Source organism: Dreissena polymorpha, chromosome 15 (genome assembly GCF_020536995.1).
Source record: "Dreissena polymorpha isolate Duluth1 chromosome 15, UMN_Dpol_1.0, whole genome shotgun sequence".
NCBI classification, from domain to species: Eukaryota; Metazoa; Mollusca; class Bivalvia; order Myida; family Dreissenidae; genus Dreissena; species Dreissena polymorpha.
Genome location: NC_068369.1, coordinates 34360819 through 34388325, shown reverse-complemented (window position 1 = coordinate 34388325; position 27507 = coordinate 34360819). Strand labels below are relative to the sequence as shown.

The 27507-nt window shown below is 35.4% G+C and overlaps 2 protein-coding genes across 2 annotated transcripts in view; both read left to right on the top strand.

Annotated features, from left to right (window-relative positions):
* The window catches only part of LOC127861185 (uncharacterized), a 300757-nt gene extending 298032 nt beyond the window's left edge, over positions 1-2725 (top strand). The window contains exon 5 of the transcript XR_008040103.1: positions 2620-2725. The gene's annotated coding sequence lies outside the window, so the exon portion shown is untranslated. The remainder of the gene's footprint in view (positions 1-2619) is intronic.
* Positions 1-18838, top strand: part of LOC127861196 (protein timeless homolog) — a 131404-nt gene extending 112566 nt beyond the window's left edge. The window contains exon 8 of the mRNA XM_052399606.1: positions 17702-18838. Coding sequence (XP_052255566.1) covers positions 17702-17726 — 25 coding nt within the window. The 3' untranslated portion in view covers positions 17727-18838. The remainder of the gene's footprint in view (positions 1-17701) is intronic.
* The last annotated feature ends 8669 nt before the right edge of the window (positions 18839-27507 follow it).

Here is a 27507-nt window from a genome sequence, read left to right as displayed (position 1 = left end):
CGCGTACAGGGCGATTTTACTTGCGGTATTATAGACATATGTGTTCTCCCTAGTGGACAAGTCCTTGTTTTAGACAGCGATAATAAGAAAGTCAAGCTGTTGAACAAGCAGTACCAGGTTGTGAGTCACTGTAGTGTATCTGCTCAGCCACGTTGCATGTGTCAGATCACACCCAGTGAGGTTGGTGTTACTACTTTTGGTTCAGAGGTCCAGTTTATCAAAGTCAACAACAACCAGCTGGTGAAAGACAGAAAGCTCGAGTTTCAACATGACTGTGTTGGGATCGCCTTCCACCAGGGAGACCTGTATGTAACCTCTGGTACTGAACTATACAACTACTCCCTGGATGGTAAACTAGTCAGCAAACTTCACAAGAATAAGTCCGATAAATGGACAGGTAAGAATCATATTGGATTCATCTCTATGATCAAGAACATATCATTATAGCAGCAAGACCCTTCAAATTCTGCAGTATTACTCATACAAATAGTTATTTATATATATTGAATGTCACTCCATGACAGGTCTATGAAAAAAAAGTGCACGGCTGTGAAAAGAATAGTTTTTGACCTGTTCTTTATATTTCGTTGATATCAAATAAACATGGTGTAATATGGCATGTAATTAAGCCTGTTTCTTTATATTATATACTTATGATTATAAACTTAAATTTGTCTTTTATTGATGCAAACAACAAACAAGAATTAAAAAACAATACTTAATGTATGTGATGATAATTTTAAGAGGTTGCTTTTGTAATATGTGAAAAATTACTAGACAGGAAAGTTTCATTATTGTTTCTTTTTCTACATTATTGTCCTTAAGTGAAAGTAACAAACGCAACTTAATTCATGATTTTTTACACATACATGTATGCACTATGCTTGTCTGATTTCACTCATAATTATGGCAAAAGATTATAATCATGTATTCTGTTTTGCAGTATGGGGTTGTGCAGTGAGCCCGACAGGTGACAAGTTGTATATCTCAAACAACAATCAGGACAAGGTCCTCACCCTGGCCAGGGATGGATCAGTTCTTTCCATCTTCGCAGACCCTGAATTGCTATGGCCAACTTGTGTACATGTGACACCTGCAGGCCAGGTGCTTGTATGTGGAGTGAAGTCCAATACTATCCTACAGATTGACAGTAAGGGCAATAGGAAGCTGGCCACTCTGGAGATGATTGGGCTATGGTCAGTCTGCTTCAACAGCAACACTGACTCCATTATTGTGGGAATGATGAGCAACAAGATCCTGGTGTACAAAGTGAAATAGCTTATCATTCTTGTTTCTGATGTGTAATGATAAGTGATATAAATTACTACAAAGTGACATAAATTACTATAGCTGTTAGTCATTAAGTGCTATGTTACACATATATTTGATGTGTAGTAATAAGTCGAAATAAATGACAATAGCTGTTTGTGTAATAGTGTTATGTTACAATTCAAGAATGAATTTGAAGTGTACATACTTATTTTTTTCTTTAAATAATGTTATTATGCATGCTATTTTTGAATGTGATATATTAGATTTGTAACAATGTGTTGATTGGTTCATTTTTTCCTCTTTAAGTGGCTCTGATATATTTAAGTCAAGGAAATACTTATGGATAAATAATACTAGCGGATATTTTGTCATTAATAAATAGTTTTCACATTAAAACAACTTTGAAATGCGTTGTTATTGTTTTACAGCTTGTATGATTGTTTTCCATCATGTTGCGCTTTGCTTTGCTAATAATAATTGTGTACCAAACCCCGAGTTGGTAGAGAAAAACAAGTTACTCTCTGTTTGTTTTGTATGACATCAGGCGAGGCTTAGAATAAAATAATGGTGAAGCTTGCCAAACCTTAAGTTTATTCTCACCAAGCCTATTATATTACAATACGATCAGGCAGTTATCTGTTTTTCGGTTCACCATAACTTAGTCTCCATTTTGAAAGAAATAATGACATTATCGCTGAAATGCTGCAGCATTTTTAGCGGGAATGAATATGATTTTTGATGTTTGACTACCTAATAATGACGTCATGAGGACTTGCGCTTAATACTTATAAAATATGTGTTTTGCTGTGTTTGTAAATTTTTCTGTCAAAAATATATGACATCTTTGTATCAAATTGTTGGTTTTGTTGAATCTGATTATATTGTACCAAAAATTGAAAATCTAAGTGTTGATTCCAAGTAATATTACCAAACATTGGCTGATATAACAATTTCCTGTTGAAATTATATAAAACAATATATCCGGTAGCGTTTTATTAGTAGTGTATAATAAATAGTAAAAAAGAATCAATAATTGCCAAAAGAGGGATGATGTATTCAATTCAATGTGAAATCATAATGCCAAATATAAATCTGCGAGCAGTCACTCCAGACTTGAACCAGTTATTTTGAAACTATTTCTAATCCGGGACCGCAAAGCGAGACATGGTATTATAGTAATTTCCTCAATCTTTTCGTAACACTTTTGAGTCTGCAACACTTTTTTGTCCGTGATGTTGTTCTTATACCTTTTCATGTTCAAGAAACTTGCATCAATTGTTAAAGTCATGAAGAAAACAAAAGGGATAAGTCTGTCAAGCAAGGTTAAGTTCAAAGTCTCACTTCAAGGTCAAAAGCCTGTCTATGTTTGTGTCTGATTGAGTTCTCCTATACTGCAGGGCTTTTTTCCTTTTGTGAAAATAGCCCTTTTCCATAAATTTGGGAAATTCACAACTCAAATTTTCACAATTTCAAGAAGTTCACAGCTCAAACGTTCACTATTTTAAGAAGTTTGTGACTCTAATTTTCACATGTTTAGAAAGTTTGCGAATCATTTTTTCACTATTTTGAAAAAGTTTGCCACTCATTTTTTTCACAATGGTGGGATGGGGGAGGAGGGGTGGGCCAAGGCAGCTTCACAAAAACAGGAAAAAAGGCCCTGATACTGTTTGAAGCATTTGCATGAAACTTGGCTAAAAGGTGAAGGTCAGGTTTAGTCAACTCGTACCTAAGTCAGCTCGCATGGTAGCCAACTGGAACATTTTTTGGTCAACTTGCACGGTAGTCAACTCATACCTTAGTCCAAATATTGACGTGTTCATGAGTTCTAGATGAGTACTTTATGCAAACACTCAAATGAAAAACACTTTCAGAGTTCAGTTCAATAAAATAAATCTATATTAAAAAAACACACACTTAATTGTATTCTTCTTATATTTTTTTAAAGATTTACACCAAAATAATTAATTTCAAGATAAATTAACTTAAATTGAATCTTGTGCGGTATACAACACCTTTTACACAATTATCCGTGTTGTGACAAACATTACAGCAAAACTGATCTATTAACATACCAAATAACTTTTATTGATTATATATATAATGTTTGGCAATTTTAATTAATGTTCGTTGTATATAACACACCTCTTACACATATTACCCTTGAAAAACACCGACCACAAGTGTAAAAGAAACGTTAAAGGGACATTTCACAGATTTTGGCATGTGTTGAAGTTTGTCATACACATGCTTTATATTGACAAAAACATAACCCTCTAAATACTTTATAATATTTAGGTTTTTAAATCGTCAAAAGATGCATGTAATGGATGTTTTAGAGCATGGTGCATTTTTATTATTACTCAACTGTTTCCTCACAAATATCATAACTACAACGATAATTTCTGAATCTGAAACATTTTTTTTAATTTTGCCAATTTAACAAAACGTCAGAAGGTCCCTTTAATTTTGACAACCATATATTCAGATAATAAAAAAACATCATGTCTATTAACTTTAGTAAAAATATTACTGAAAACATTTCTATTCTCGATTTGAAGCATTTTAAGCAAAACAGCAACAATACTTATTTCCAATTTTAGTAAAAATAGTAAAAAAAAGTAAAAAATGTAAAAAATGCATGAATTTTCCCAGTTCAAAGGTACCCGGCCCATTACCAAAATGGTAACAAACCCACTGATTTACACTTATAAACTAATGATCATAATTTATATATATCCTATTTCTATTTCTGAATAGTTTTTGGGGGTGCAAAATTACTTAAAAAAGTTCGAGTTGACCAAAAACAACTGCGAGTTGACCAAAAAACGTGCGAGTTGACTACTGTGCGAGTTGACTTAGGTACGAGTTGACCGGTACCCGAAGGTCATTGAGTCAATGTGCAGCAGGTCAAAGTTTTGTGTCTACTTGTTATATCCTAGGACAAACCTTTGACCCTCTGCACATTGTCTCCATGACATAAACTTTTCATTACCATCCTTACATAGTTAAAGGATATAACAAGTGGACACAAACCTTTGACTTTCTGCAAATCTTGTCCGTGATCTTTTTGTCAAATTTCATGAAAATGCTTCAAAGAATAAAAGGGCTTGCATAAAACTATTGAAGGATGTGCATGAAAAGTTTATGACATGGAGACAAACTGCAGAAGGCATTAGTTAAATCACTTCATATGTAGATGAACCTTGATGAGTTCTACACGCCACATCCATTTTGGGGTCACTTGGTCAATGGTCAAAGGCACTGTGACCTCTAATTAAACAAAATTCTAAAAATCCTTTAGTTATTAAAAACTACACCCACAGCTGAGTGTTGACACCCGTTTTCCGTGCTCTTGTTTATTGCTCCCCCCCCCGCAATGCAAAGGGATATAGAATTGGCATTGTATATCAATTCAACAAATTTGCTTGTTTAATCTTAAAGAGGTGTGTTATAAGGAAAATATGATAAAGATTATTTTGACATATTTTGTATTCAGTGATGCTTCCCCTTTGAGACGTGCAAAGAAAGACAACTCTTCCAATGACCAAGATTCGCCATACCCATTTTGGGTCACTAGGTCAAAGGTCAAGGTCACTGTGACCTCTTAAAAAATAATCTGACAAGCTTTCGTAGCCGAGCATGGCACCCGTTATTTTGTGCGCTTGTTAGTTCTTTCTTTCAGCCAAACAAGTGAGATTGTGCCGCTCAATGCTAGGTCGTTGTCTCAATGTTTTTTTTCACCCGTTTGGGAATGGGGGTGGGTCCCTTTAAATTGGGAAAATTGCGTCATTTTAGCTAAAATTGGTAAAATACTAATGCTGTCTTTGTGCTAACAAATACTTTAAATTGAGAATATGCATGATTTGAATAAATCTACTAATTATGCCCCCCTTCGAAGAAGAGGGGGTATATTGCTTTGCTCATGTGAGTCTGTCGGTCGGTCGGTCTGTCAGTCCGTCCACCAGGTGGTTGTCAGACGATAACTCAAGAACGCTTGGGCCTAGGATCATGAAACTTCACAGGTAGATTGATCATGACTCGCAGATGACCCCTATTGATTTTGAGGTCACTAGGTCAAAGGTCAAGGTCACGGTGACCCGAAAAAGTAAAATGGTTTCCGGATGATAACTCAAGAACGCTTAGGCCTAGGATCATGAAACTTGATAGGTAGATTGATCATGACTCGCAGATGAACCCTATTGATTTTCAGGTCACTAGGTCAAAGATCAAGGTCACAGTGACCCGAAATAGTAAAATGGTTTCCGGATGATAACTCAAGAACACTTAGGCCTAAGATCATGAAACCTGATAGGTAGATTGATCAGGACTCGCAGATGACCCCTATTGATTTTGAGGTCACTAGGTCAAAGCTCAAGGTCACAGTGACCCGAAATAGTTTCCAGATGATAACTCAAGAACGCTTAGGCCTAGGATCATGAAACTTGATAGGTAGATTGAACATGACTCGCAGATGACCCCTTTTGATTTTGAGGTCACTAGGTCAAAGGTCAAGGTCACGATGACCCGAAATAGTAAAATAGTTTCCGGATGATAACTGAAGAACGCTTATTCCTAGGATCATGAAACTTGATAGGTAGAATGATCATGACTCGCATATGACCCCTTTTGATTGTCAGGTCACTAGGTCAAAGGTCAAGGTCACGGTGACCCGAAATAGTAAAATGGTGTCCGGATGATAACTCAAGAATGCTTTTGGCTAGGATCATGAAACTTCATAGGTACATTGATCATGACTGTCAGATGACCCCTATTGATTTTCAGGTCACTAGGTCAAAGGTCAAGGTCACCGTAACTGAAAATAAAAAATGGTTTTTAAATGATAACTCAAGAATGCATACACGGCCAACAGGGCACACTCTGAACAATATTATAGAAGCAACTGGTCTGTAATCCTAAATCTATAATCATAATTCCAATGAAACATCATCCTATTAGTAAAATACAGTGGATCAGTAAAAATATTATCAGAATATGAGATTTTTTGTATATTTTGTATATTAAATATTGTGTTAATGTTTAATTTTGTTGATTAATATAAATATAAGCAGGACAGGGGAGGTAATTGTTACAGCATTTGCCTCCCTTGTAATATATTTAAATTTTACCAAATGTAAGGCTAACTGCATATTTGTTATGCATATTACTACTACTAAAACTACTACTACTACTACTGCTGCTGCTTCTACTACTACTACTACTACTACTACTACTACTACTACTACAACTACTACTACTACTACTACTACTACTACTGTACTACTACTACTACTCTACTACTACTACTACTACTACCACTACTACTACTTCTACTACTACTACTACTACTACTACTACTACTACTACTACTACAACTACTTCTACTACTACTTCTACTACTACTCCAACTCCTCCTCCTCCTCCTCCTCCTCCACCACCACCGGCACTACCACCACTACCACCACCGTTTACAGTGACAAAAAACGTATTCACACAATGGCTGCTACTACAACTTATAGCCCATATAGGGGGGCATGCATGTTTTACAAACAGCCCTTGTTTAGGTCATAAGTCTTTATTAATCATGAGACCACTGGGGCATAAGGGGCATGATTTGGACAAAACGTGTAGAGGACAACGAAATGATAAATATCAAAGTGCTGTGACTTGTTGTATCAGTATATAATATTTGGTTAGTTATTTATTTGACCAGTTTTAATAAACCCCTTGGGCACAGCCAGTTTTGACATAATGGTCATGATCTGATTAAGCTTGGTAAAATATGGCTATATCATGATAAACAACACATATCAAATCCCTTACCTTGTGGTTTGGAATAATTTATGTACAGTTACATGTATATACTATTTAGAATCAATATAAATTATGCCATTCCTAGGGTGTGACCAGTTTTGATTATACGGTCCATAATTTGAACCAACTTAGCAAAGTACCTCTATATGATTTTAAGACAAATATTAAACCTGGACCCTTCCACGTTCAGAGAATACAATTTTGAATGCAATTAATGTTTAATTTAATTATACATTTACATTTAATTCTGCTGATTTCATTTGCAGTTGACACAAATGCTATGTCTTCTTTTACTTGTTCTAGATTTTGTTTGTGTGACTTATGATGTGGCACGACAACATCATAATTGTTATTTATTGCCAGAAGGTGTGTGGGAGCGGGGTGGGCGGGGAGGGGCTGGCAGCACAAGATAAGAATAAGAGTACAAGAAAGAGTTCACAAGTAAATCTTAAACACGGGGTGTTTGTAAAACATGCATGCCCCCCATATGGGCTGTCAGTTGTAGTGGCAGCCATTGTGTAAATACGTTTTTTGTCACTGTGACCTTGACGTTTGACCTAGTGACATGAAAAGCAATAGGGGTCATCTGCGAGTCATGGTCAATAAACCTATGAAGTTTCATTATCCTAGGTGTAAGCTTTCTTGAGATATCATCCTGAAACCATTTTACTGTGTCAAGTCACTGTGACCTTGACCTTTGACCTAGTGATCTGAAAGTCAATAGGGGTCATCTGCCAGGCATGATCAATGTACCTATTTAGTTTTATGATCCTAGGCGTAAGCATTCTAGAGTTATCATCCGGAAACCATTTTTCTGAGTTGAGTCACCATGACCTTGACCTTTGACCTAGTGACCTGAAAATCAAAAGGGGTCATCGGCGAATCATGATCAATTTACCTATGAAGTTTCATGATCCTTAAGGCATAAGCGTTCTTGAGTTTTCATCCGGATTATACTATTTCGGGTTACTGTGACCTTGACCTTTGATCTAGTGACCTGAAAATCAATAGGGGTCATCTGCGAGTGACCTGACAATCAATAGGGGTCATCTGCCAGTCATGATCAATGTACCTATGAAGATTCATAATCCTAGGCATAAGCGTTCTTGAGTTATCATCCGGAAACCATTTTACTATTTCGGGTCACAGTGACCTTGACCTTAGACCTAGTGACCTCAAAATCAATAGGGGTCATTTGCCAGTCATGATCAATGTACCTATGAAGTTTCATTATCCTAGGCATAAGCGTTCTTGAGTTATCATCCGGAAACCATTTTACTATTTCGGGTCACCATGACCTTGACCTTTGACCTAGTGACCTCAAATTCAATAGGGGTCATCTGCGAGTCATGATCAATATACCTATGAAGTTGCATGATCTTAGGCCTAAGTGTTTTAAGTTATCATCCGGAAACCATCTGGTGGACGGACATACGGACGGACATGTGCAAAACAATATACGCCCTCTTCTTCAAAGGGGGGGGGGCATAAAAATAATATTTTAAAGGAGAACTGTATACTCATGACCTTTGACCTTGAACTGCAACTTTTCACCAAGGTGCATTGGGTTAATGAGTGACACATGGTCAGGTTGGGAAAGATATTAAGTAATATTAAAATTCTTCCAGGCATGTCTATGTTACAAATCAGACACTTGAACCTAGAGCATGGAAGTTTTCGGGGACACATGTTCTGATAGTCAGGGAAGATTAAATATGAACTGACATAAAAATCCTTCTAGAAATGAAAACATTACAGAGATGATATTAATTTCAGACAGAATACTCACACATGCACACACCAGAACGCAGGCATAGATGGACAGTGTGACAAATATACGCCCTCCTTCAGTGGCCTAAACATGCCCAAATATGTGAACAAGTCCCTTTAAATGCTGATCACAAGTGGACTTTACATTGAACATTTAAGATATGGTTCTCATATTTCAACTATTTTCAACTTACTAGTCAAAGGTTTGAGTGACTTGTCAGGTATAATATGAAACCAATTCAATGGATTGTAGATCTTTTCAAATTGCCTGACACTACACTCACACAAAGAGATTTGATGAGCGATTATATCTAATTAATATATTACAATTTACAGGTATTCACTGGGTTGGGTTATTTCATTGTAGGAGCTATTGAAGCAGTGGTACTGAATAATTTTTAAAAGTCATAATTGGACCAAAAAGCATTTTAAAGTATAGCATGTCCATTTAAATTATCCAAGTGCGTTATCGATTCAATTGATCATAAAGGAATGTCAATTTTGTGCCATAAGTAAAGTCAAGAGAAATATGTTAATAGATCTGTTATTCAGCTTTTAAACATTTCTTTAACATTCCAACAGACCTATATTAAATGATTTACTCTATTAATCATTTCTGTTTTGCAAAATTTTTTTTAAGCTATTGAGTTGGTCATAATCGATAGATTATCTTACGCAACTAAATTTCTTAATTTAATAATCATACTTCAAATATTTATATATAAACTATTAACTGATACTGACATTAAATGATCGCGTTAGCAATTATTTATCCATGTAAAGTTTTTTTATGTATTGAAAGTTGTAAAGTCAATCTTGTGCGGCCTCTTTACAATATACACCAATCAAGGACATTCATGCAAATAAGAAATTTGTTAAATTTATATCCCCACAAAAAAAGTTTGTTTATGAATGGTTGCTTATCTCTTGATATACAGTATTATCCTAAAACAACATAATTTAGTGTAGGGTAATTGTTTTTATGCATTTAAATTATCCTTATTGATTTCTAAACACACTTGGAGTTTCATTTTTCGGCGTAAGCTGCATAAGCCAGCTTTTCACCTTAGCCTGACCTTTGTAAGTGTCCAATAAAATTCCAATAAAATTTCCCGCGGCTAGGTACGAATGAATACACTTCATTTATTCCATTGGCAGATTTGAGTATACCACCAGAACATTGGAAACATATCCGCGTCTTTGTAACACTGTTTTACTGTATGAAACAATTTTATCTCGAATGAAAAGGCTTAATAGATAGAACAGTGTTACACTCAATTCTCGACATCAATACAGTTTGTGCGTACACCTTTTATTTTCAGAGCATTACCAGCGCAAGAGCGTTTATACTTAAAAGGCTATGTTCTCATATTTAGTACTTACTTCCTTATTCCTGTCAACATGTTAACATGTAAAAGTATAAAGAGCAATGGAAGCGAGGCCTCACTTTAAAGCATTGCATTTCAACCCGCGAGGTATATCGGGTCAATTCGCGGGCATTCATAGTTTATATACAGGTCATCACCGGAGTTGGCGGCCAGTAAAATAATCGTTATATAATAAAGACGCTATCCGTGAACTTGGTGACCTGGAATTTTCTTTAGACCAGAAATATGTTAAATGAAGATATTCAGCAATATAATTATGGTATGTAAATAATAGATTCTTAATGTGTTTTCAACAATACAATGATAAATATTATTGTTGATAAATTTAACAATAATTATTCGTCCATATTGCCTAATGTACTAAAGTGATATTATGAGCATGTAACAGTTTATAGGTGTCTATCGCAACCGTTGATTATTTTTGATGTTTCTACTTCATATACACTTATATTAATTAATGCAGCATCATCATACTAAAACAATATACCAGAAAGAGAAAAATAATGCATTTGAATATCAACCGTACTTTCGTTTGACAACTGATCATGCGTTTACGAGTTGAACCTAAATTTAGTTTTAGTGCAGATTTGTTCATACGACACAAAGACACGAAATTGTTTTACGAATCATTTCAGCTTACAGGACTGGGTGGGTCACGTAAGAATATCGAATATAAAATATATTTTTATAAACAACTGGTAGCAAGGTGAGTTGCAGATAATTAATCAGTAACCACATTTTAACTAACTATTTTGACCTGTTAATTCTTTTCAGCTCAATTCAACAGTGCAAAATGCCCATAATATCACTTTAAGCATTAGCACGATGATAATTGATACTGTTAATAATCGAATCAAATAGCAATGCCCGACAAACCACTAAAACAGGTTTGTTCGAAGAACGCGCCTATAAATACGGATACTTCTCGTGTGGCCGGTTGACTCATATGTTTAAATTTCACTTCCATTCTTCTTTTGGTTTTCTGTTTTGTATCTATAGGTTTATGACCAGCAATATGTTATAATGTAAAATAAGCCGCGAAAACTCCCCGTAACATCCCGTACTGCGTGTGATGCAGCTAAGAACTGCACAGAAAAAGACATTAGCTATACTTGATCTCATTCATTAAACTATTTACGCCGTATATCTTTTTTAAAGATATTTCTTGTTATGCCTCCCTTCGAAGAAGAGGGGGTATATTGCTTTGCACATGTCGGTCTGTCGGTCCGTCCATCAGGTGGTTTCCAGATGATACCTCAATAACACTTAAGCCTAGGATCATGAAACTTCATAGGTACATTGATCATGACTCACAGATGTCTCTGCAGTTGATTTTCAGGTCACTAGTTCATAATGAGACTGCATGGGTGTATAGATATCAATGAAGAGAATTGCAATGCATAAAAACTATCACCCTACACTTAAACATGATTATACCATATATCAAGGGATTTAAATATGCCTCTTGATCCATCCACAAACAAACTTTATTTAGCGGAGGATTTACTTCTTAATAAGTAGATTTAAAATGCAAATTATTATAAAAAAGATTAACTGTTCATACCAGTGCACTATTGGGGGCGTGGCATACACATTTTGCCCTTGTTCATGCATGCATTATCAATGTTTAAAAGAATTTAAATGATAAAATAGTCACTGTTTATAAAAATAAATAATGGGAAAATGCTTATTATACCTAAAGGATACATAAAATATTACCAAAAAAATGCATTCAACACAACAAATGAACATTGTGGTTTGAGAAAATCACAATACTGATGACCTTTCCAAGTTTGATGTCTCATCATATTCACATAATATGTTAATTAGTACATTACACATACTATATTCGTTCAGAAACAGGATTTCAAAGCTGAATTATAGTTCCCAAAACAAATATTGATTACTGTATTATTTTAAACACACCCTAAATCATAGCTTCTCTATGAGTTTTCAATTCTTGACATTGACTGTTCATTAGCATTCAGCCTTCTCTTCCTGAAACCAATTTAGGAAGTCTGTGTGTCGGAACTGATATTGTCAGTAAGTGTGCTCTTGGGATTGTGTTTGAACATGAAGAAATTCTATATTAGGAGGGTTTTATATTACATTTCGCCCCTTTGGTTCAAAAAGGTACCATGTGACATTGAAAATTTAAGATGGCACATGGTACCTTTTTGCACCAATAGGGCGATTTATTGTACAGTTTTGCAAGAGTGAGAGCTGAATAGTGTTTGTTGAAAACAGAGATGTTTATGTTCCTAATTAAATGACACAAATTGCCATCTTTAATTTTCCCTACTTGATAATACATTTATTTGCAATTTTGTTAGATCCTATCTTTCTTTCATCATGTTTGGTATGCATGACATAGGTCACAACTGTCATGACTTCATTTCTGATGTAACTATTTTAATCAAAGATAGTGTACCAATTACAAATGAATGACTGCATTTCATACTGAATTTATTGAGGTAATGAGGCGTCAATTCCCAGAGGGGCTCCATTCAGAGATCTCTGTGATGCTGTCCAGTCTTGTTACAGACCCAGGTCACAACTCACTGACTGCTCTCTTGCTAGAGATCTCTGTGATGCTGTCCAGTCTTGTTACAGACCCGGGACACAACTCACTGACTGCTCTCTTGAAGAGAGTGGCTCAATTCAGAGATCTCTGTGATGCTGTCCAGTCTTGTTACAGACTTGGGTCACAACTCACTGACTGCTCTCTTGTAGAGAGGGGCTCAATTCAGGGATCTCTGTGATGCTGTCCAGTCTTGTTACAGACCTGGGTCACAACTCACTGACTGCTCTCTTGTTTTCGGAACAGATGGATTTGATCCTCTGTAACACTTAAGAAAATTAGATATAATCCAAAAGAGATGCGATTGATGGATCATGATGGAAGCTGGACAGAATATTAGTGTCTCCATACAATCATTTCTTGCCTGAATGTGATTGTTCTGTTCCCTATACGAGATTCTTCAGTCCTATGGAGATATTTTTTGAAAAACAGGGCGTACTGTAGATGCGTAAAAAGTTACAGCAGATTTGCCTGTGTAGCCTGCACAGGCTTATCAGGGACGACACTTTTTTTCTTTTAAGGTACTTTTTAAAGGAAGTCTCTTCTCAAGACAAATCAAGTCTAGGAAAAAAGTGTGGTCTCTGAGTAGCCTCTGTGGACTGCACAGGCTAATCTGGGATGACACTTCACACATGACACGCATGAATTGTAAAGCCCACTTTTTCCCAGACCGAAGCCCAATGTATCTAACTGAGTGATTTACAGACCATGGTGATGAAGCAAGAATCAGGGGCCATAATTTAACAACCAATTCTAAGACTTAAGAATACCAATTTAAATTTAACGATTTTCAGTTTGCCTACAGTACTCAGATTTTTTTCCCTGATTTGTTTGCTTCAAAAAGTAAATGCGCTTTATACATAACTGCGCATTATACATGGCTTTTAACGGCAAAGAATAGACTTGGACTCAACAAAAATACCCCAGAGTTTGAATAGATACAAGCTATACATTGTGCATATATATTTAGCATATTGGCCTTAACAAATAATGTTATAGATATTGGTGTTCACTGCAATCTAGACATAACTTTCCAGTAATTAAAGAACATTACAGCTTTAAGAATATTCTTTTATTTCAGACTTAAAGGAGCCGTTTCACAGATTTTGGCATGTATTGAAGTTTGCCATTAAATGCTTTATATTGATAAATGTAAACATTGGAACTTAATACCTCAAGTAAAAAAACAAGAATAAGATTAAAGAAAGAAAAAAGTATCCTCAACTTGGCTGGAACCACTGACCCCTGGAGCAAAAGTCTATCAATTAGACCACTTGGCCATCCGTGCTCATGCTATAAGTGATATATTTTATACTATATATATGAGGAATCCTTGTTGTATCACAAAATATAACGAAAACAACAGAACTCCAAATTATTCAATCGTTTCGCGTTGCAACGCTTTATAATTTGCAGGTTTTTAAATCGTCAAAAGAAATGCATATGATGGCTATTTTAGAGCATGGCAAATGTTCATTATTACTGTTTCCTCACAAATATCATAACTAAAATGAACATGTTCAAATCTGAAACAACTTTATTTCATTTTGTCAATTTACCAAAAAGGGAAAAGATCCCTTTAAGTGCCATGCTAGACATAACTTTCCAGTAATTATGAACATTACAGCTTTAAGAATATTCTTTAATTTATGACTGAAGTCAAAAAAATCGGTTTGTGAATATGTGCCTAGCTCTAAGGCAGCAAGAGAACAGGCAATGCATATATCGGTTCAGAAACTGTCTACTCTTTACCACTTTGATATATATTTTTATGCATTTGTTATCCCTTAGAAAGTTAAATATAACAGATTTTAAATTCTTTCTTACTAGATTCAAGTTTTAAAGGCTTCATTTCCAACCCTACGATACTGATGAGCTGCAAACAACATAAAACCTGAACAGACTGCGAGTTACTCGCAGGTTGTTCTGGTTATATGGTGTTTGCACATTTGTGCCATTTTCACTGTGTTTCTGAGTGGGAAAGGGTTAAAGTCAATGGAAACTTTAACTAACCTCTCTGAACAATAATGATAATTGGGCCGTGCTCTGTGAAAAGGGGGTTAAATGCATGTGTGTAAAGTGTCCTCCCAGATGAGCTTGTGCAGTCTTCACAGGCTAATCAGGGACATCACTTTTAGCTTTTATTATATTTTTATTTTAAAGAAAGTCTCTTCTTGCCAAAATCCAGTTTAGGCAGAAAGTGTCAACCCTGATTAGCGTGTGCAGACTGCAAAGACTAATTTGGGACAACTCTTTACGCTCATAAATAAAACCCTGTTTTCACAGAGCATGGCTCATACCAGTATATATCAATCAGAACCAAATAGTGTAGCAAACTGAAATTTAAATGGCTGCAGTGTATATCCAATTTACATTCACTAGCAATTTTCTTAAATGTATGTGGCTGCTTTGTCATGGAATTGACAAGTTAACCAATGTGAGATGTTTCCCTAAAGATTTGTGTTATGCCCCCCTTCGAAGAAGAGGGGGTATATTGCTTTGCTCATGTTGGTCGGTCTGTCGGTCGGTCCACCAGGTGGTTTCGGGATGATAACTCAAGAACGCTTGGGCCTAGGATCATGAAACTTCATAGAAACATTGATCATGACTCGCAGATGACCCCTATTGATTTTGAGGTCAGTAGGTCAAAGGTCAAGGTCACGGTGACCCGAAATAGTAAAATGGTTTCCGGATGATAACTCAAGAACGCTTATGCCTAGGATCATGAAACTTGATATGTAGATTGATCAGGACTCGCAGATGACCCCTAATGATTTTCAGGTCACGAGGTCAAAGGTCAAGGTCATGGTGACCCGAAATAGTAAAATGGTTTCCGGATCATAACTCAAGAAGGCTTATGCCTAGAATCATGAAACTTCATAGGTAGATTGATAATAACTGGCAGATGACCCCTATTGATTTTCAGGTCGCTAGGTCAAAGGTCAAGGTCACGGCGACCCGAAATAGTAAAATGGTTTCCGGATGATAGCTCAAGAACGCTTATGCCTAGGATCATGAAACTTGATACGTAGATTGATAATGACTCGCAGATGACCCCTATTGATTTTCAGGTCACAAGGTCAAAGGTCAAGGTCACGGTGACCAGAAATAGTAAAATGGTTTCCGGAGGATGACACAATAATGCTTATGGCTAGGATCATGAAACTGGATAGGTTGATTGATCATGACTCGCAGTTGACCCCTATTGATTTTCAGGTCACTAGGTCAAAGGTCAAGGTCACAGTTACCCGAAATAGTAAAATGGTTTCCGGATGATAACTCAAGAACGCTTATGCCTATGATCTTGAAACCTCATACGTACATTGATTATGACTCGCAGATGACCCCTATTGATTTTCAGGTCACTAGGTCTAAGGTCAAGGTCACGGTGACCCGAAATAGTAACATGGTTTCCGGATGATAACTGAAGAACACTTATGCCTAGGATCATGAAACTTAATAGGTAGATTGATCAGGACTCGCAGATGACCCCTATTGATTTTCAGGTCACTAGGTCAAAGGTCAAGGTCACAGTGACAAAAAACATATTTACACAATGGCTGTCACTACAACGTAGAGCCCATATGGGGAGCATGCATGTTTTACAAACAGCCCTTGTTTGTGTTTAAGTTTGGACTAGTCGTGTCGCGTTTTTGTTTAGCTTTTCCGACTGTGTCAGCAACTGAACATACAACATCGTATAAGATCTTTTCAATTAATGTCTTTCTGAACATTTAACTTTGGCTCACTTTGCGTACAATATGTTTAAAGCGTGTTTTTGGACGCTTTGCAGTTTTTTAGGACGCTCTCTGGGCGCCGCCATCGTTTTTTGACAGATAGACTGTATATGCCCCTTTCATTGGAAAAAATGCGCTTTGTTAAACAAACCCGATATCCATTCTATATAAACACCGCAAAGATCTTTAATACGCGAAAAGAACTCAATGAAATTCGATACGAACTGATGTAAAAATAATATTAGTAACTTGATTTTGTAATTCTTAATGGCACGACAAGATTTTAAAATAAATACGTAACGGACTTGAAAATAATTCGTAATTACGAAAATACGACCCTTATCTGGAGCTCTACAGTATATATCAATCAGAACCAAAAGATTCCACAAACTGCAATTTAAATGTCTGCAGTGGATATCCAATTTACATTCACTAGCAATTTTCTTAAACGTATTTGGCTCGTTTGTCATGGAATTGACAAGTTAACCAATGTGAGATGTTTCCCGAAAGATTTTTGTTTTACATAATTTGCAACTGCAAGGTGTAAGCAGACAATTTTTCAAACCTTCTGCATGAACAAGTAAGGTGCGGAAAAACGCTCCAGTTAAGTTTATATTGTAAAAGGTAAAATCTAGTATGAGGGAGATCTCATTTATTATCATAGAACGAATAATTTGCCAAGAATCATGACAGACACTTGAGATGGCATATTTAAGGCTGAGAAGATTATCAAAGACAGGTTTTATTGTCATGAAGATTTTCATAGCCAGCAGAAAGTGTTTGAGTTAACAATTTTTTAAGTATGTAGAGCAGATGTTAAATGCTTGAAATTCATGGCAGATAATGCTGTGCCAAAATGTTAAAGATTGCTTGTGGTTGTAAATAAGGCTATAAATTATGGGTGATTATATATAATCACCACTTTTATCATTTTAACAGATATTGCTGCAGTATATAATACTGCAGCAGTATCTGTTTAAAATGATAAATTTCTTCTCTGATTCTCAAACTGCAATATTTTACATCTCTGGCATGTTTCATTAGTCGGAGCCTTGCATGTGATTTTTGATTTGCAAGCAAAGTTGAAATATGATAATGACCCTGTTAGCAATATAGTTAAAGGGGCATTTTATGCTTTTCAGCTGTGACCAATGTGCTAGTGTTTGATGGAGTGTAACCTCTCGACTGGTTCTCAATGTCTGCAAGCAAAGTGTGCCCTAGATGACTATGGGATATGGAACCAGTCACCATAGAAACACCCACTTCCTGTCTGTCGTACTTCGAGTCACGTGCATTTCCTTGTGGATCCTGTCATCAATAGTGGATGCCAAATATGTGTGGAATACAAGTGAGTTTAGATTGAAAGTTACATTATTCAAGAGAAGTTGTGTTTAGCCATTGCCTAGGTCTGAAACAAACATGGGACCTGGTTAGGATATGTCTGACATTGTTAAGATGCATTTGTGTGATTAGCAAAGCCCAATAATTGTGTTCATCTTGATATATTTTAAACACTGGGCATTTGGAAAGATTCATCTGCAATTTTTAATTGTAGTTAAATAATATAGTCTACAATTATTAGGGCTCCAACACCACCATTGAATGTTCTAATGTCCTTTTCCTTTTTATGAATTTGAGATCGGAAGATATCAGCTCAATACCAGCTTATAAATCAGAATGTAGTGACCAACGCTGAAACGTGTGTTACATTCTGCTGTTTCACAATGCAATAAAGATTATTTAGCCGACCTTTGAGAAATAATGCATGCTATAAAATATTCCATGTCAAAAGTCTGAAGATTTCATTACTATTATTAAGTTTTGCTTCTAAAACTTTTGTCAAGAATCGTTTTACCCAGGTATGCATTTTTTGTGACAGAGACCGTCAAATGATTTTTTTAATAGTCTCCCTTGTTTAAACTGTGTTATACAGATAATAGCAACCTTCTACTTTGTGTGATCAGAACAATTGCTAATATCTTTCTCTGAAGTCTTACAGCAGTCTTCCCATAGACTTTGGGCAATCAGGAATGTATAACAACACCTGACAATGTTATCCTTGATAAATAGCTGTTTGTTATACACAAGGAATGACACTGGTTGCCATTCCATAACACACACTCTATCAGCTGTAGGAAAGTCTTGTAAAGATATTGACTGGTGATTGCAACCAGATGGTGACAGGAGCATAATTCAATTTAGCCGCATTTTGGGAAAACTGGGTTTAATGCACGTGCATGAAGTGTCTTCCCAGATTAGTTTGTGTTGGCCCCACTAGCTAATCAGGGATGACACTTTGTGTTGGCCCCACCAGCTAATCAGGGATGACACTTTGTGTTGGCCCCACCAGCTAATCAGGGATGACACTTTCCACTTTTATGGTATTTATTTCTTTAAGGGAAGTCTCTTCTAAGGAAAAACTCGAGTTAAGGAAGTAAGTGTCGTCCCTGATTTGCCAGTGTGGACTGTATGACAAATTTGGCTAAGTCCCTGATTTGCCAGTGTGGACTGTATGACAAATTTGGCTAAGTCCCTGATTTGCCAGTGTGGACTGTATGACAAATGTGGCTAATCTGTGAAGACACTTTATGCACATGCATTAAAGTTAAATTTTCCATAGCGAGGCTTTTGTACAGATATTGACTGGTGATTTGAACAAGATTGTGACAGGCTCCTTATATTACTTGTACTCACTGTAAAGTGCAATATTTATTAACACTGACGTTTTGGCAGATAAGTGTTTATAACAACCTAATTTTCATGGTTGTACAAGACGATAACATTCTGTAGGTTATCTTGACTTCTGGCTTTACCAAAGAATTGCATATTATTATTCAATTCTTATTTTTTATACAAACCAGCAAATACATAAATGTGGATTAAAATTGTCTTAAATGAATACATGCATGAAATTTTACATAAATATTTATTAAATCAGAAATAATTTCATTTACACTTCATTAAATTAAGTTATTTTTGACATTAAAATTTTAATTACTATAAAATGATGACAGGTTGTTTAATTAAGTTATACAGATATTTTAAAGATTGTACATTAATTATGGTAAAGTTATCAAAACTGAAAATAAAATACAAAAAGTATTTATTGTATTGTAAGTTGTACCTACTTTATATTAGGGATGCAACAGGTTAACCGGTAAATCGGTTAACCTATTGAAATGATCAGTTAATTGGTTACGTTTTTTGTAAAGATTAACCTGCAACTTTTTTTAATGGATAAGTTGTTTGATTTTAATTTTGCCTGCAACATACAGTCAACTATAGAATGAACCTATGTGGTTACAAAAAGGGGTACTTTTGGATAATTGACACAACTGTTGTTTTGTTTTGACAATTTAACTTGTAAACTGGGTCTTTCATAGATGTGCATAATACATTTGGGCCTCATACTGTGAAAATGGGGTTAAATACATGTGCTTAAAGTGTCCCAGATTAGCCTGTTCAGTCTGCACTGGCTTATTAGGGACGACACTTTCCACTTTTATTGTATTTTTGTGTCGCCTGACTATGGTCAGGGGACATTTAGGTGTTACTTGCTCTGCGGCTGCGGAATTCGCAGCGTCCACGGCGTCACACTTTTCGAAAAGGCTCATTACTTCTGTGTCCCTTCAGATATTGCTTTCATATTTGGTATGCATGCGTATCTGGACAACACTTTTCCATGCGCATACATTTTTTGACCCCACAGTGACCCTGACCTTGAATTTAAGGTCAGCGTTCAGGTTTCAAAATCTACGACCGCAATTCGAAAAAAGCTCATAACTTCTGTGTCCCTTCAGATATTGCTTTCATATTTGGACAACACCTTTCCATGGGCATACAATTTTTTAGGCGTTTATTTTTCATTGTTATTTTAATACTAAAAACTGTTCCACATATAGCAGTTTCGTACGCAAATTCATATCATGATAGGAATATCCTTTTACAAGTGCCTCTATTAAGTGCGTTGTACAGTTTAACTACTGGATGTTTTCGTTCACGTCACGTCGTTGTTAAAGGGACCTTTTCACAGATTAGGACTGTTTTGAAGTTTCTCATTAAATGCTTTAAATCGGAACTAAAGAAATCCGGTATAAAACAAAAAAATTTCTCTCTAAAAAAATAAATATATATTAGCATATCTTGTAAAACATGTCTGAACTTTATTGCTTTGTAAATCACTATGTTGTATGATCATATACATGTTTACATTGTATGTATGATATTGAATAAAAAAAAAAAATAAAAAAAAAAAATTAATGAAAGAAAACAAAAGAAATCAATACATGGGCTCGAACCACTGACCCGCCGAGCAGTAGTCCAGCGCTTAAATCACTCGACTATCCGTGCTTGCATGAACATTCCTAGTTTTATTATATATTATCTAAGCAATCCTCGTCATGTCACAGAATATAACGATAACAACAGAACTTTCCTAATTATACAATCGTTCGCATTTGTTTCAGTTTCGGGGTTTTAACCCATTTATGCTTAGTGGACTCTCGAGCCATCCTTCTTAATTGGATGAATTTATTTCCAAAGTTGGGGATGTCTCGTATATTTATTTCTATATTTAGAATATCTCTTACAGAAATTCCTTTAAGCAAACTGCGTAGACACAGATAAGACGCGGGTCTAGGTTGTTTGCAAAGGTCTTTTATCTAGACGCTAGGCATAAATGGGTTAAAATCGTCAAAAGTTTCATATAATTGATATTTAAGAGCATTGTAAATGCGCAGTTAAACTGTTTTTTTGCAAAGAACATTACGTAAATAAAAAAATTCAAATCTGGAACATTTGTTTTTTTCTGTTTTTTTCAATTTGTCAAAACATCAAAGGTCCCTTTAGAGAATAAATGGAGAATGACGACTGAATACCAATAAACGTACGTGTAAATTGCCTTAATCAAATATGTGCAATATTACCTTCATGGTTTATTACGACTTACTGAGGTGAAATTCCGCAAACAATTGTTTATTACGATATACAATGAAAATGAATATTGTTCATATTTGTAAAACGGACCTTTTCACGTTTTAGTAAATTGGCAAAAAATGTTTCCGATTCGCAAATTATCATTGTAGTTATGATATTTGTGAGGAAAAAGTACTTTACAGGTACCATGCTTTAAAATATCCATAATATTCATCTGTTGACGATTTAAGAACCTGATAGTTTTAAAGCGTTGCAACGTGAAACGATTGCATAATTTGTAGAGTTCTATTGTTGTGGTTATATTTTGTGACTCTACGAGGATTGCTTATATAAAGTATAAAATACATCAATCATTACATGAGCATGGATGGCCGAGTGGTCTAAGCATTAGACTTTTACCGCATGTGTCAGTGGTTCGAGCCCAGTTGAGGGTTACATTTTTTATCCCCCGCCAGAGGCGGAGGGATATTGTTTTGGCGTTGTCCGTCCGGCTGTCCGTCCGTCCGTCCGGCACTTTTCAGTCCGGAGCCATATCTTGGAAGTGCTTTGGCGGATTTCATTGAAACTTGGTATGAGTATATATATGCATAAGAGGATGATGCACGCCGAATGGCATTGTATACCATCTGTTAAAAAGAGAGTTATGGCCCTTTGTATCTTGAACAATTGCTTTTTACTATAAGCACTTTTTTGTCCGCAGCCATATCTTGGAAGTGCTTTGGCGGATTTCATTGAAACTTGGTATGAGTATATATCCCTCGCCAGAGGCGGAGGGATATTGTTTTGGCGTTGTCCGACTGTCTGTCCGGCTGTCCGTCCGTCCGTCACTTTTGTGTCCGGAGCCATATCTTGGAAGTGCTTTGGCGTATTTCATTGAAAATTCTCAGAGTATATATATATATGCATAAAAGGATGATTCATGCCAAATGTCATTGTACACCATCTGTTAAAACCAGAGTTATGGCCCTTTGTATCTTGAAAAAATCCTTTTTCTTATAGACACTTGTGTCCGGAGCCATATCTTGAAAGTGCTTTGGCGGATTTAATTGAAACTTGGTATGAGTATATATTCCCCACCAGAGGCCAGAGGCGGAGGGATATTGTTTTGGCGTTGTCTGGCTGTCCGTCCGTCCCTTTTTTGTCCGGAGCCATATCTTGAAAGTGCTTTGGTGGATTTCATTGAAACTTGGTATGAGTTTATATATTAATAAGAGGATGATGCACGCAAAATGGCATTGTACACCATCTGTGAATAACAGAGTTATGGCCCTTTGTATCTTGAAAAAATGCTTTTTTGAGTGTCAAATATAATACTTTTGTGTCCAGAAGCATATAGGCGGAGGATATAAATTCAACGAATTTGCTTGTTTCTTTCTTTAATTTTACTCTTGTTTATAACTGGAGTTTTTTAGATCCTTTGTTAACATTTATCAATATAAAGCATTGAATGACAAACTTCAATACATGCCAAAATCTGTGAAAAGGTCTCTTTAACCTATTTATGCCTAGTGTTTAGAAAAAAGGCCTTGACAAACAGCGTAGACCCAGATGAGACGCCGCATGATGCAGCGTCTCATCAGGGTCTGAGCTGTTTGCTTAAAAGAATTTCTTTAAGAAATATTATATTTATAGAAATATAATACTAGATACCTCTAATTTTGGAAATGAATTGGTCGAATTTAGAAAGATGTGAGAGTCCACTAGGCTTAAATGGGTTAATGTTTACTTTAATGTTTACTTTTCCTACAACGATTATTTTATTCGAAATAACCTCAATGGCAACATACCAAATATGAAAATCATTTCAGTGATAACGCAATTTACTGTTTCGGTTTACATCCAGCCGGGTCGTGGAGTTCCAGAAAAATGCACGCGATTCAGTTATTCTGAGTTACATATTAATTAGCCTCAATTAATGCGTTCCCTGGACCCCCTCGGGACAACAGATGGGCCCAGATGAATTTGTTATTGCGCCGTAATTTGTTTATTTTGCCACCGAGTGTCTACCTAATTATCTCTTTAATTATATATCGAATTTTCTAAATGGTTTTCGCAAGATACTTTATTGAGGAGACTACGGTTAACCCATTTTTGACTACATAATTGACTGTTCCATCCTTCTAAATTGGATCAATTTATTTCCAAAAAAAGGGATTTCTAGTATATGTATTTCTATATTTAGAATATTTCTTACAGAAATTCCTTTAAGCAAACAGCGCAGACCCTGATGAGACGCTGCATCATGCGGCGTTTTATCTGGGTCTACGCTGCTTGCCAAGGCCTTTTTTCTAGACGCTAGGCATAAATGAGTTACACCTACATATTTTAGGTTGCTTATTTGAGATTGATATACTGTGGAAAAATTCGAATATTTTACTATTTGATAAAATTTTGTTTCACAAAACATGGTTCGATCAAGGTATTACAGAAATTAAACATATCTTTTAGTACATGAATAAACAATCGCATACCTTTACAGAACTTATTGCAGAAGAATTATACGATTTGCCTTGTTCTGATTCTTTAAAGTTCCATACGTTAGTTGGTTGTATACCATAATGGTAGAAAGAAAAATGAACAATGGAGAAATGTCACTCGTGCCACCCAGTTACCTAATTAGTAAAATTACCACGACAGCAAAACTATGTAAATTTATAAATGAACTCTTTTTAATCAACAGTTACATTGGGAATCAATATTTACTAATAATATTCAGATCACAATCGATTCCTCCTTTAGAAACGTTTCAGTATAAATATCTGAGGAATATTGTTTTCAACAACAATATATATATATATATATATATATATCATTAATTCGGCATCGTAGTATCTAGTCTCTGTAATTTATGTTCAATGTCCGTACATGTATATGATTAAATTTATATTCGCTTTAAAAAGTTTGTTTAAACTGTATGCAAGGACAATAAAATATCAACAATACTGTTAATAAACATTTGATCTGTTGTTGCAAATACGAGCATTAACATGCATTCACTTAAAAAAACATTTAATTAAAAGGGATGGGCTGATTATTTTTATAGATCTACCTGTAAGATAGTAATATAAAAAAAAATCCACAATTACACTCAATTTCACGACAGCTTGGCGCTCGATTGGTCCTTGTCGGCTCGGGTACTTCTTAAATGTACGCCGGAAACTTTTCAGTATACTTAAATGTACCCTGGGTACATAAAATAAACTAACACTTACCTGGCAAATTGAGACTGTTCCAGAGTTTTATTGCCGCCCTACGTTACGGAAGACGAAACTTTTCTGAACAAAACCTGCCTCAACATGCTTTTTTGAGTAAGAGTTTCGATAAAATAGATGCCATTTTACAGAATATTACATAATTAATTTGAAAAAAAAGCCGAAAGCACTAAATTTGGCGTTATAATTCACGAGTACGTTTTATTATATTTTCTGTACCCGGGATACATTTAAGTATACTGAAGGGTACCTGGGGTACAGTTGTGAAGTGACCGAGCCGACAGTGACCAATCAAGCGTTAATTGAAAAGTGATGGTAGTATTCCAGAATTAATAATTGATCATGTATAATTGAGTTGCTAGTGTTCGACGCATTTTCATCTCATTTTTACCCTATACGATTTTTGTTCTTAAAAGTAAATTTAACATAATTATTCGCCGAAAAATAGCAACAATAATATGTTCTTAATTTGACATTTTTAAGTCGCGAATATGTGTGACTAATAATCGGACAGACTTGTATCAATCGTGATACATCGGATTCGGAATAATCCGTAAGATAGATTTAGTTTAATCGTCATTCTATACATAGATGGTGACGTCACTACGTTATTTATAGTAAGACCAGTGTGTACACAATGGTTTAATCGTGGTATATCGACCATCTACGGCATCCTCTGTAAGATAGATTGGTGTGCATCGTTATGCATCGACTTCCTCCGGATTTCTCCGTTAGAAAGCTTTCAATCTGAACGCTTCGGACAGTGGGCTACACCACACCGTCTCTCTGATGTACGAAGGTAGCCGACATTGGATTTTGAACTACTTTTGAAAACAAGATGGCGGCCCCCTCGGTTCAAATGCCTCATAAAGAGGAATAATTAAAATGTGTGCTTTTTTAAGCTCCTCGGTTTTAAGATTACATTCTTTAAGTAATAATTTAATGGAGATCAGTGAATTCCCACTACATACTTACAAACTTGTTAAAATTTAAACATGCCAGTATTGACATAGAAGTGAATATAAAAATTAAATCTACTGTTTTCGTTATATTGTGTGACACTACGAGGATTGCTTACATAAACTTGATAAAGTATGAAACACATCACTCATTGTATGAGCATGGATGGCCGAGTGGTCTAAACGGTAGACTTTTACTCCAGGGGTCATTGGTTCGAGCCTATTTGAGGGTTACTTTTATATATATAATATATACGAGGTATATTTTTTTGCAGCTTTTTAGATCCAATGTTTGCATCAATATAGCATATAATGAAAAAAAAACAATTGGATAGTTCTTATGTTATAATTAGATTTTGTAACATTACGAGGACTGCTTATATGAGCTAATATGAAGTATTAAATAAACCACTGACTATATGGGAGCACTGATGGCATGGCCCATTTGTTTAAGCACTTGACTTTTACTCCAAAGGCCAGTGGATCGAGCCCAGTTAAGGAAGACTTCCTTTCTTTTTATAAATTTTATTATTGTTTTTTTTTGTATTGAGGTATTTTGTTCCAATGTTTACTTATAAATTTAAAGTATTTAATAACAAACTACAATACATGTCTAAATCTGTGAAAACGTCCCTTTGAAACTGCTAGTTTTCCTCTTAAATGCCCTTGTATTTTAAGATAGAATACTTTCCTCTCCAGAGGAAAGAGGTATGGGTTTGATTCCCATCGGGGGCTTCAGAGGATGATTCATCAAATGTTAATATTTGCTTTAGTGTATCCCAAAATTACCTAATATTAAATAAATAACTGTGAAAGATAATTCAAAATAATGTGTGTTTCTATATACATTGTGATCCATGAACATTCAATTTATGCAAGAAACATGTATGATTTGAGGGAAGAATACGACAGCAAACTTAGAATGGACATTTATTTTAGATTGTTATTACTAAAACTATAAATGTTGTAAAGCTTGTGACGTTGTGTATGACATCCTTGCTTCTGAACAGCAGAACAGTTTAGGCTTAAATGATTAATCTTTTTCTTTAGAATCAACATTGATGCATTATTATTTAACTCTTAAAAAACGCGATGACTGGGGAACTGAATTTTTCATGTTTGCTGCTTGCAATTTACTGAACATAATGTTACTGGTGAACAAATGCATGGGGGGGGGGTTTACTACCTCTATACGGGTATATAGGGGTGTGCCGATTTTATGGGGTGTGTTTTTCAACTGAAATTATAGATATGGGTATGGTTTTGAGCATCTAAGTATAGATATGGGTATTGAAATTAGAAATTTGCTTGTATATAAATGCATATAGATTTGAAAGTATCAGTATCAAAATTGTTATGATAAATATCATTCTTGTATATAAATTGGTATCAAACAGTACTTTCAGTAACGGGAAAGATGGGGAAACTTAACTGTGTCCACTTTATCAAATTCTAGTATTTAAATGGGTCCAGTTTATCAAAATTCTTGTATTGAAATGGGTCCACTTTCTTAATATCGTATACAAATGGGTATGCTTTAAAAAAAATCTTGTATCAAAATGGGTCTACTTTACCAGAGTTCCAGCATAAAAATGGGTCACATTTCGGAAGTCACATTGGGACACCCCTACCGTAAAATTTGGGAAGTTACCAACCCCTCCCCCACTGTAAAAATAAGACCTCATAACATATTTATATACATGTAGTATAAAATGAGTTCTAAGCAATACATTTATGATGATGACATGTGTTTCTCTGTAAATTTACAGAGAAAATATACTACAGTCGCATGTCCCCAGAGTTGTTAAAGGGCTTTTTTGACAGTATTGCCCCTGACTTTTG